The sequence below is a fragment of the Salvelinus alpinus genome, chromosome 24 (assembly GCF_045679555.1).
Source record: "Salvelinus alpinus chromosome 24, SLU_Salpinus.1, whole genome shotgun sequence".
Classification (NCBI taxonomy): Eukaryota; Metazoa; Chordata; class Actinopteri; order Salmoniformes; family Salmonidae; genus Salvelinus; species Salvelinus alpinus.
Window position 1 is genome coordinate 36,425,045 of NC_092109.1, and position 11,400 is coordinate 36,436,444.

The 11,400-nt window shown below is 48.2% G+C and overlaps 1 protein-coding gene across 2 annotated transcripts in view; it reads left to right on the top strand.

Annotated features, from left to right (window-relative positions):
* The window catches only part of caln2 (calneuron 2), a 71,142-nt gene that overhangs the window by 44,443 nt on the left and 15,299 nt on the right, over nucleotides 1-11,400 (top strand). For both annotated transcript variants that reach the window (XM_071364807.1, XM_071364806.1), the window contains exon 4: nucleotides 2,937-3,049. In XM_071364807.1, the coding sequence (XP_071220908.1) occupies nucleotides 2,937-3,049 (113 nt within the window). The remainder of the gene's footprint in view (nucleotides 1-2,936; nucleotides 3,050-11,400) is intronic.

Sequence of the window (11,400 nt, forward strand, 5' to 3'; positions counted from 1 at the left end):
CCCTGAAACACACACACACACACCCCTTCCCCTGAAACACACACACACACACACCCCTTCCCCTGAAACACACACACACACACCCCTTCCCCTGAAACACACACACACACAACCCTTCCCCTGAAACACACACACACACACACCCTTCCCCTGAAACACACACACACACACCCCTTCCCCTGAAACACACACACACAACCCTTCCCCTGAAACACACACACACACACCCCTTCCCCTGAAACACACACACACACACCCCTTCCCCTGAAACACACACACACACACCCCTTCCCCTGAAACACACACACACAACCCTTCCCCTGAAACACACACACACACACCCCTTCCCCTGAAACACACACACACACACCCCTTCCCCTGAAACACACACACACAACCCTTCCCCTGAAACACACACACACACACCCCTTCCCCTGAAACACACACACACACAACCCTTCCCCTGAAACACACACACACCCCTTCCCCTGAAACACACACACACCCCTTCCCCTGAAACACACACACACACCCCTTCCCCTGAAACACACACACACACACCCCTTCCCCTGAAACACACACACACAACCCTTCCCCTGAAACACACACACACACACCCCTTCCCCTGAAACACACACACACACAACCCTTCCCCTGAAACACACACACACCCCTTCCCCTGAAACACACACACACACCCCTTCCCCTGAAACACACACACACACAACCCTTCCCCTGAAACACACACACACAACCCTTCCCCTGAAACACACACACACAACCCTTCCCCTGAAACACACACACACAACCCTTCCCCTGAAACACACACACACAACCCTTCCCCTGAAACACACACACACAACCCTTCCCCTGAAACACACACACACAACCCTTCCCCTGAAACACACACACACACCCCTTCCCCTGAAACACACACACACAACCCTTCCCCTGAAACACACACACACACACCCCTTCCCCTGAAACACACACACACACACCCCTTCCCCTGAAACACACACACACACAACCCTTCCCCTGAAACACACACACACACACCCCTTCCCCTGAAACACACACACACACAACCCTTCCCCTGAAACACACACACACACAACCCTTCCCCTGAAACACACACACACCCCTTCCCCTGAAACACACACACACACCCTTCCCCTGAAACACACACACACACACCCCTTCCCCTGAAACACACACACACAACCCTTCCCCTGAAACACACACACACACACCCCTTCCCCTGAAACACACACACACACAACCCTTCCCCTGAAACACACACACACCCCTTCCCCTGAAACACACACACACCCCTTCCCCTGAAACACACACACACACCCCTTCCCCTGAAACACACACACACACAACCCTTCCCCTGAAACACACACACACAACCCTTCCCCTGAAACACACACACACAACCCTTCCCCTGAAACACACACACACAACCCTTCCCCTGAAACACACACACACAACCCTTCCCCTGAAACACACACACACAACCCTTCCCCTGAAACACACACACACACACCCTTCCCCTGAAACACACACACACCCCTTCCCCTGAAACACACACACACACCCCCCTTCCCCTGAAACACACACACACACCCCCCTTCCCCTGAAACACACACACACACCCCCCTTCCCCTGAAACACACACACACACACCCCTTCCCCTGAAACACACACACACACACCCCTTCCCCTGAAACACACACACACACACCCCTTCCCCTGAAACACACACACACACACCCCTTCCCCTGAAACACACACACACACCCCCCTTCCCCTGAAACACACACACACAACCCTTCCCCTGAAACACACGTCCCCCGTTGTGACCATTTCCTCAAGCATCTCTGTGCAGTCAGACCTTTAATGATTCTGTGCCGCCAGGGCCACAATAATATGCCCCCTCTCTGAATGTCCGAGTGTGACCCCCTCCCCATGGGTTACTGCAGCTAGTGTTGCCAGCACTGCCACTGCCTGGGTGGGGGCTCCCCACCGGAATCCCCACCGGCTAGGTACAAGGTCGTCAAGGGTTCTCATTAGCAACTTTGAGAATTTCCTTGTATATTATGCTCTCCCAAAGCTCTGGCTTTATAGGACCAACCCAGCCAGACAGGCTCAGAATCTTAAAGGGGCAGTGTTGCTCCAGTAGGTCTCACACTGAGTCTTAACATCTGATTTCCTAAATAGATTTCTTCCAAGGTTAATGACTCAGTTACACCTGCTGGTCTCAGCAGTGTGGGAGGGTGGGTTCATAGTGTACGTCCACTGTGTTTGTATTCACCAGTATTACCAGATTCTCTGTGTAAACCAATCAGCACCATACAAGGTGCTCTCCTTGATAGCTTTGACTCAATGCTTAAGGTATGGCTTTGCGGGTGCCCGCGCACACACTCGCGCACGCACACACACAGCTTGCTCTCTGAAAGGTGAATCAATGACATTGTGTGTGTGGGAAATGCCATTGATTTTGGCGCCTCAGCCTGGGGATCCAGACTATTCTGTTTAACCCCAACAACACAACTATAAAGTCTTAATCCTAAACAACACAACTATAAAGTCTTAATCCTAAACCAGATCATGAGAAAAGCTTCAGTACAAAAGAGAAAAAGAAGATGTCACTTCAATTTTCAACATTTAATTGTCATGTGACCACATGGTCAAGTGTTCATGTGGTACAAGCACACTAATGAAGGTTGTTGTTGTGTGTGTGTGTGTGTGTGTGTGTGTGTGTGTGTGTGTGTGTGTGTGTGTGTGTGTGTGTGTGTGTGTGTGTGTGTGTGTGTGTGTGTGTGTGTGTGTGTGTGTGTGTGTGTGTGTGTGTGTGTGTGTGTGTGTGTGTGTGTGTGTGTGTGTGTGTGTGTGTGTGTGTGTGTGTGTGTGTGTGTGTGTGTGCCTAGGTGATGGTCAGGTTGACTTTGAGGAGTTTGTGACGATATTGGGACCCAAACTGCTGTCGTCTGAGACCAGAGAAGGTTTCCTTGGAAGCACCATCGATAACATCTTCTGGCAGGTAGGAACATATACTCTTCTCTTCTCCTCTCCTCTCTTTTCTTCTCCTCTCCTCTCTTTTCTTCTCTTCTCTTTTCTTCTCCTCTCTTCTCTTTTCCTCTCTTCTCTTTTCTTCTCCTCTCTTCTCTTCACTTCCCCTCTCTTCTCCTCTCTTTTCTTCTCCTCTCTTCTCTTCACTTCTCCTCTCTTCTCTTCTCCTGTCTTCTCTTTTCTTCTCCTCTCTTCTCTTCTCCTGTCTTCTCTTTTCTTCTCCTCTCTTCTCTTCTCCTGTCCTCTCTTTTCTTCTCCTCTCTTCTCTTCTCCTCTTCTCCTCTCTTCTCCTCTACTCTCCTCTCCTCTCCTCCTCTCTACTCCTCTCCTCTCTTTTCTTCTCCTCTCTTCTCCTCTACTCTCCTCTCCTCTCCTCCTCTCTACTCCTCTCCTCTCTTTTCTTCTCCTCTCTTTTCTTCTCCTGTCCTCTATTTTCTTCTCCTCTCTTCTCCTCACTTCTCTTCTCCTCTCCTCTTCTCCTCTCCTCTCTTCTCTTCTCCTCTCTTCTCCTCTCTTCTCCTCTCCTCTTCGCCTCTCTTCTCCTCTCTTCTCTTTTCTTCTCCTCTCATCTCCTCTCTCCTCTTCTCCTCTATTCTCTCCTCTTCTCCTCTATTCTCTCCTCTCTTCTCTTCTCTTCTCCTCTCCTCTCCTCTCTTTTCTTCTCCTCTCTTCTCATTTCCTCTCCTCTCATCTCCTCTCTTCCCTTATCCTCTTCTCCTCTCCTCTCCGCTCTTCTCCTCTCTTCTCTTCTCTTCTCCTCTATTCTCTCCTCTTCTCCTCTCTTCTCCTCTCCTCTCCGCTCTTCTCCTCTCTTCTCTTCTCTTCTCCTCTATTCTCTCCTCTTCTCCTCTCTTCTCTCCTCTTCTCCTCTCTTCTCCTCTCGTCTCCTCTCTTCTCTTCTCCTCTCTTTTCCTCTCTTCTCCTCTCTTCTCTTCTCCTCTCTTTTCTTCTCCTCTACTCTCCTCTCCTCCTCTCTACTCCTCTCCTCTCTTTTCTTCTCCTCTCTTCTCCTCTCCTCTCCTCCTCTCTACTCCTCTCCTCTCTTTTCTTCTCCTCTCTTTTCTTCTCCTGTCCTCTATTTTCTTATCCTCTCTTCTCCTCACTTCTCTTCTCCTCTCCTCTTCTCCTCTCCTCTCTTCTCTTCTCCTCTCTTCTCCTCTCTTCTCCTCTCCTCTTCGCCTCTCTTCTCCTCTCTTCTCTTTTCTTCTCCTCTCATCTCCTCTCTCCTCTTCTCCTCTATTCTCTCCTCTTCTCCTCTATTCTCTCCTCTCTTCTCTTCTCTTCTCCTCTCCTCTCCTCTCTTTTCTTCTCCTCTCTTCTCATTTCCTCTCCTCTCATCTCCTCTCTTCCCTTATCCTCTTCTCCTCTCCTCTCCGCTCTTCTCCTCTCTTCTCTTCTCTTCTCCTCTATTCTCTCCTCTTCTCCTCTCTTCTCCTCTCCTCTCCGCTCTTCTCCTCTCTTCTCTTCTCTTCTCCTCTATTCTCTCCTCTTCTCCTCTCTTCTCTTCTCCTCTCTTCTCCTCTCGTCTCCTCTCTTCTCTTCTCCTCTCTTTTCCTCTCTTCTCCTCTCTTCTCTTCTCCTCTCTTTTCTTCTCCTCTCTTCCTCTCTTCCCCTCTCTTCCCCACTCCTCTCTTCCACTCCCCTCTCCTCTCCTCTTATCCCCTCTCCTCTCCTCCCCTGTCTTTTTCTCCTCTCCTCTCTTCCCCTCTTCTCCTGCATGCATGATCAGAAGGATAGATAAATATTTACCGGAAAAGATTCTTACGCAAACAACCCAAGCATTAATTGGGAGTCAGGTGAACTACTGTTCTGTGGTCTGGGGAAATTAGCAGGCTGCAGATTGGACAGAACAAAGCAGCAAGGGTTGTTTTAAGGTGGAGATATGGTTCTTCTGTTGCAGTCATGCTCAATGCTCTTGGTTGGTCATCAATCAACAAGATAATTGAAAAAAACATGCTTATTTTATTTCATAATGTACACCATTTAAAACAGCCAAATTCCATCCACAACAGTATTCAGTTGGTAAGAGACAGACATTCATTCTGTACTAGGAATAGATTGTCCACCATCTACATGTATGTGTTATCCCTCTCCTCTCTTCCCCTCTCATCTCTTCCTCTCTCCTCTCTTCTCCTCTCTTCCTCTCTCCACTCTGCTCCTCCTCTCTTTCCCTCTCCTCTCTTCCTCTCGCCTCTCTTCTCCTCTCTTCCCCTCTCCACTCTGCTCCTCCTCTCTTCCGCTCTCCTCTCTTCTCTCTTCCCCTTTCCTCTCTTCCCCACTCCTCTCCTTTCTTCCAATCTCCTCTCCTCTCTTCCCCTCTCTTCCCCTCTCCTCTCTCCTCTCTCCTCTCTTCCCCTCTCCTCTCTTCCCTTCTCCTCTCCTCTCTTCCACTCCCCTCTCCTCTTATCCCCTCTCCTCTCCTCTCCTGTCTTCTTCCCCTCTCCTCTCTTCCCCTCTCCTCTCCTCTCCTGTCTTCTTCCCCTCTCCTCTTATCCCCTCTCCTCTCTCCCTCTCTCCTCTCTTTCTTCTCCTCTCTTCCTCTCTCCTTTCCTCGCTTCCTCTCTCCTCTCCTCTCCTCTCCTCTCCTCTCCTCTCCTCCTCTTCTTTTCCCCTCTACTCTCTTCCCCTCTCTTCCCCACTCCTCTCTCCTCTCCTCTCCTCTACTCTCTTCCCCTCTACTCTCTTCCCCACCACTCTCTTCCCCTCTCCTCTCCTCTCTTCCCCTATCCTCTCTTCCCCTCTCCTCTCTTCCCCTCTCCTCTCTGCCTCTCTCCTCTCTTCCCCTCTCTTCCCCACTACTCTCTTCCTCTCTCCTCTCTTCTCCTCTCTTCCCCTCATCTCCTCGCTTCCTCTCTCCTCTCTCCTCTCTTCTCCTCTCCTCTCCTCTCTTCCTCTCTCCTCTCCTCTCTTCCCCTCTCCTCTCTTCCCCTCTCCTCTCTTCCCCACTCCCCTCTTCCTCTCTCTTCTCCTCTCTTCCCCTCCCCTCTCCTCTCCTCTCTTCCCCTCTCCTCCTCTCTTTTCTTCTCCTCTCTTCTCTCCTCTTCTCCTCTCTTTTCTTCTCCTCTCTTCCTCTCTCCTCTCCTCTCTTCCCCTCTCTTCCCCACTCCTCTCTTCCACTCCCCTCTCCTCTCTTCTCTTCCCCTCTCATCTCTTCTATTCCTCTCTCCTCTCTTCCTCTCTCCTCTCTTCTCCTCTCTTCCTCTCTCCTCTCCTCTCGTCCCCTCTCCTCTCTTCCCCACTCCTCTCTTCCTCTCCCCTCTCTTCTTTTCCTCTCCTCTCTTTCTCTCTCTTCTCCTCTCTTCTCCTCTCTTCTCTTCTCTTCTCCTCTCCTCTCTTCTCTTCTCCGCTCCTTCTTCTTGCTTTCCTCTTCTCCCTCCCTCGGTGAGGTTATTCTACAGTCAGGACACGTGCTAGATATTGGCTTACAGACACACACAAACAAACACACACACACAAAGATACAGACCCCCTACCTTTTCCTCTCGTCCCATGATGATGGAGTAAAGGATTTTTGTACTTCAAAGAAAAGAGACATGCCGGTGTGTGTGTGTTCCTGGGAGGGTATGCACGGGCTTCAAAGTAAAAAGACGAGAACGGTCTCTACTTCAGAGAGAAGACGGGCTTTCAGGAGAGGGTTCTGTTTGGAGTGGAGACCTGATGCATTTTTGATGTTCTCCTGATCAGAAAAAAATATGTGTTTTGGGGGAACTCAAGCTAAGTTCAACTGAAGTAATTATAGCTCAGTGGTTTTTGCTGCAAAGACTCCCCAGGGGCTCTTCTCAATCCAAACCTGCTTCTCTTAGGATATAACGGGTAGAGAGAAAGAGAGAAAAGACAAAACAAGGAACTGATTGACAGGCGGAGACAGAAACCCACACACACAGAGAAAAGGGGGCATTGCGAGAGAATGGTAAAATAGAAGAGAAAGGGAGTAAAATAGAGAGAATGGTAATATAGAAGAGAAAGGGAGTAAAATAGAGAGAATGGTAATATAGAAGAGAAAGGGAATAACAGATTCCCATAAGTGATTAATGATGGTGGCAGACAGTCCGTGTCTCTGGGGGGGATTTAAAAACTCACCTCAACAGGATACAATGAGTTATATATATATACAGTGGGGAGAACAAGTATTTGATACACTGCCGATTTTGCAGGTTTTCCTACTTACAAAGCATGTAGAGGTCTGTAATTTTTATCATAGGTACACTTCAACTGTGAGAGACGGAATCTAAAACAAAAATCCAGAAAATCACATTGTATGATTTTTAAATAATTAATTTGCATTTTATTGCATGACATAAGTATTTGATCACCTACCAACCAGTAAGAATTCCGGCTCTCACAGACCTGTTAGTTTTTCTTTAAGAAGCCCTCCTGTTCTCCACTCATTACCTGTATTAACTGCACCTGTTTGAACTCGTTACCTGTATAAAAGACACCTGTCCACACACTCAATCAAACAGATTCCAACCTCTCCACAATGGCCAAGACCAGAGAGCTGTGTAAGGACATCAGGGATAAAATTGTAGACCTGCACAAGGCTGGGATGGGCTACAGGACAATAGGCAAGCAGCTTGGTGAGAAGGAAACAACTGTTGGCGCAATTATTAGAAAATGGAAGAAGTTCAAGATGACGGTCAATCACCCTCGGTCTGGGGCTCCATGCAAGATTTCACCTCGTGGGGCATCAATGATCATGAGGAAGGTGAGGGATCAGCCCAGAACTACACGGCAGGACCTGGTCAATGACCTGAAGAGAGCTGGGACCACAGTCTCAAAGAAAACCATTAGTAACAGACTACGCCGTCATGGATTAAAATCCTGCAGCGCACGCAAGGTCCCCCTGCTTAAGCCAGTGCATGTCCAGGCCTGTCTGAAGTTTGCCAATGACCATCTGGATGATCCAGAGGAGGAATGGGAGAAGGTCATGTGGTCTGATGAGACAAAAATAGAGCTTTTTGGTCTAAATCCACTCGCCGTGTTTGGAGGAAGAAGAAGTATGAGTACAACCCCAAGAACACCATCCCAACCGTGAAGCATGGAGGTGGAAACATCATTCTTTGGGGATGCTTTTCTGCAAAGGGGACAGGACGACTGCACCGTATTGAGGGGAGGATGGATGGGGCCATGTATCGCGAGATCTTGGCCAACAACCTCCTTCCCTCAGTAAGAGCATTGAAGATGGGTCGTGGCTGGGTCTTCCAGCATGACAACGACACGAAACACACAGCCATGGCAACTAAGGAGTGGCTCCGTAAGAAGCATCTCAAGGTCCTGGAGTGGCCTAGCCAGTCTCCAGACCTGAACCCAATAGAAAATCTTTGGAGGGAGCTGAAAGTCCGTATTGCCCAGCGACAGCCCCGAAACCTGAAGGATCTGGAGAAGATCTGTAGGGAGGAGTGGGCCAAAATCCCTGCTGCAGTGTGTGCAAACCTAGTCAAGAACTACAGGAAACGTATGATCTCTGTAATTGCAAACAAAGGTTTCTGTACCAAATATTAAGTTCTGCTTTTCTGATGTATCAAATACTTATGTCATGCAATAAAATGCAAATTAATTACTTAAAAATCATACAATGTGATTTTCTGGATTTTTGTTTTAGATTCCGTCTCTCATAGTTGAAGTGTACCTATGATAAAAATTACAGACCTCTACATGCTTTGTAAGTAGGAAAACCTGCAAAATCGGCAGTGTATCAAATACTTGTTCTCCCCACTGTATATATATAGAGAGAGAGAGAGAGAGAGAGAGAGAGAGAGAGAGAGAGAGAGAGAGAGAGAGAGAGAGAGAGAGAGAGAGAGAGAGAGAGAGAGAGAGAGAGAGAGAGAGAGAGAGAGAGAGAGAGAGAGAGAGAGAGAGAGAGAGAGAGAGAGAGAGAGAGAGAGAGAGAGAGAGAGAGAGAGAGAGAGAGAGAGAGAGAGAGAGAGAGAGAGAGAGAGAGAGAGAGAGAGAGAGAGAGAGAGAGAGAGAGAGAGAGAGTAAGCACACCTTGGTGGGCTCTAATGAGTCATTATGGATGTTTAACTCAGATAATATCAGCTGGGTGGAGATGACAAATGTGTGTGTGTGGACTCCAAACTGTGAGTTTGTGCCTAGGTAAATTGCTGTCCCTTCGAAATATTAACTTGGTGCATCATCTCCCTCAGTGCTCAATGTTCCCAGGTAGTTGTTTGTTCCTTGAATACCCGGAGAGACTGAATGGAATCCCAGAGTCCTTCTGATACCTGCTGTTTAATCCCTGACTGGAGAGACTGAGTGGAATCCCAGAGTCCTTCTGATACCTGCTGTTTAATCCCTGACTGGAGAGACTGAATGGAATCCCAGAGTCCTTCTGATACCTGCTGTTTAATCCCTGACTGGAGAGACTGAATGGAATCCCAGAGTCCTTCTGATACCTGCTGTTTAATCCCTGACTGGAGAGACTGAGTGGAATCCCAGAGTCCTTCTGATATCTGCTGTTTAATCCCTGACTGGAGAGACTGAATGGAATCCCAGAGTCCTTCTGATACCTGCTGTTTAATCCCTGCCTGGAGAGACTGAATGGAATCCCAGAGTCCTTCTGATACCTGCTGTTTAATCCCTGACTGGAGAGACTGAATGGAATCCCAGAGTCCTTCTGATATCTGCTGTTTAATCCCTGACTGGAGAGACTGAATGGAATCCCAGAGTCCTTCTGATACCTGCTGTTTAATCCCTGACTGGAGAGACTGAATGGAATCCCAGAGTCCTTCTGATACCTGCTGTTTAATCCCTGACTGGAGAGACTGAATGGAATCCCAGAGTCCTTCTGATACCTGCTGTTTAATCCCTGCCTGGAGAGACTGAGTGGAATCCCAGAGTCCTTCTGATATCTGCTGTTTAATCCCTGACTGGAGTTGCCAGATCTGTCCTGTGAGGTTGCCAGGTTTCTGCTGAGAGTCTGCAAATTAGATTGGAAAATGGAGCACTCTTTTCTCGCCAGCAAAACACACCACCACACCGCAAATAAATAGCTCTGGGATCAGTGTGTGTGTGTGTGTGTGTGCGTGTGCGTGTGTGTGTGTGTTCCACTGCCCATAGCGGCAACACTGTTGATATTTGCATAATCAACCCCCCCAAGATAGAACATAAAAAGCTGAGAATCTGACGACTGTTAAAAATCATGTCTAGAGACAACAGATAGTTGGCCCGTATTCACAGAGCGTCTCAGAGTTGGTTCCATCTGTCTATAGAATCGTATTCATTGTGATTTAAAATGCTAATCCTAGATCAACATCCTACTCTAAGATGTGAATATGGGCCCTGGGCTTGTCGATCCGGAAACAAACAGCGTGGAGAAATCAGGAAGAGTGACTTCCACAAGGTTACAGACAGCCTGGTGGGCACTTTGAACGCTCCCTCTCCCTAACCTTTGTTCTGTCCTTTAAAGGATAATACAGCCGTGAGTTATCAGTTGTGAGAGGCTGAAGTAGTCGAGAAGGACAGCGAGTCGAACGTCTATCTGGCTGTGATTGATGTGTCTGGACACCCTCAGTCTGTCACTTATTGCTCTTAACACACACACGCACGCACGCGCGCGCGCACGCACACACACACACACACACACACACACACACACACACACACACACACACACACACACATATATGCTACATCACGCTGCATCACACAGCAGGGTTGACTGAAGACAAAAGGCTCTGACAGGTCTCCGCACATCCTCTCTTCCAATCTGTAAGTGTGTGTGTGTGTGTGTGTGTGTGTGTGTGTGTGTGTGTGTGTGTGTGTGTGTGTGTGTGTGTGTGTGTGTGTGTGTGTGTGTGTGTGTGTGTGTGTGTGTGTGTGTGTGTGTGTGTGTGTGTGTGTGTGTGTGTGTGTGTGTGCGCGTGTGTTAACACAGGCTTGTCTTGCCTTTGAAATGACAGACAGACAGACAGACAGACAGTGTGGTTGAGACATCACAACGCAGAGAGAAAACAGACAATACCAGCCTCTCTCTGCCCTCATCTGACTGACACTGTCTGTACATTAAAATGTTGTATAAACCCAACATGTAAAGTGTTGGTCCCGTTTCATGAGCTGAAATAAAAGATCGCAGAAATTTTCCATAAGCACAAAAAAGCGTATTTCTCTTAAATGTTGCGTACAAATTTGTTTACATCCCTGTTTGTGAGCATTTCTCCTTTGCCAAGATAATCCATCCACCTGACAGGTGTGGCATTTCAAGAAGCTGATTAAACAGCATGATACTTACACAGGTGCACCTTGTGCTGGGGGCAATGAAAGGCCACTCTAAAATGCCACAGATGTCTCAAATTTTGAAGGAACGTGCAATTGGTATGTTGA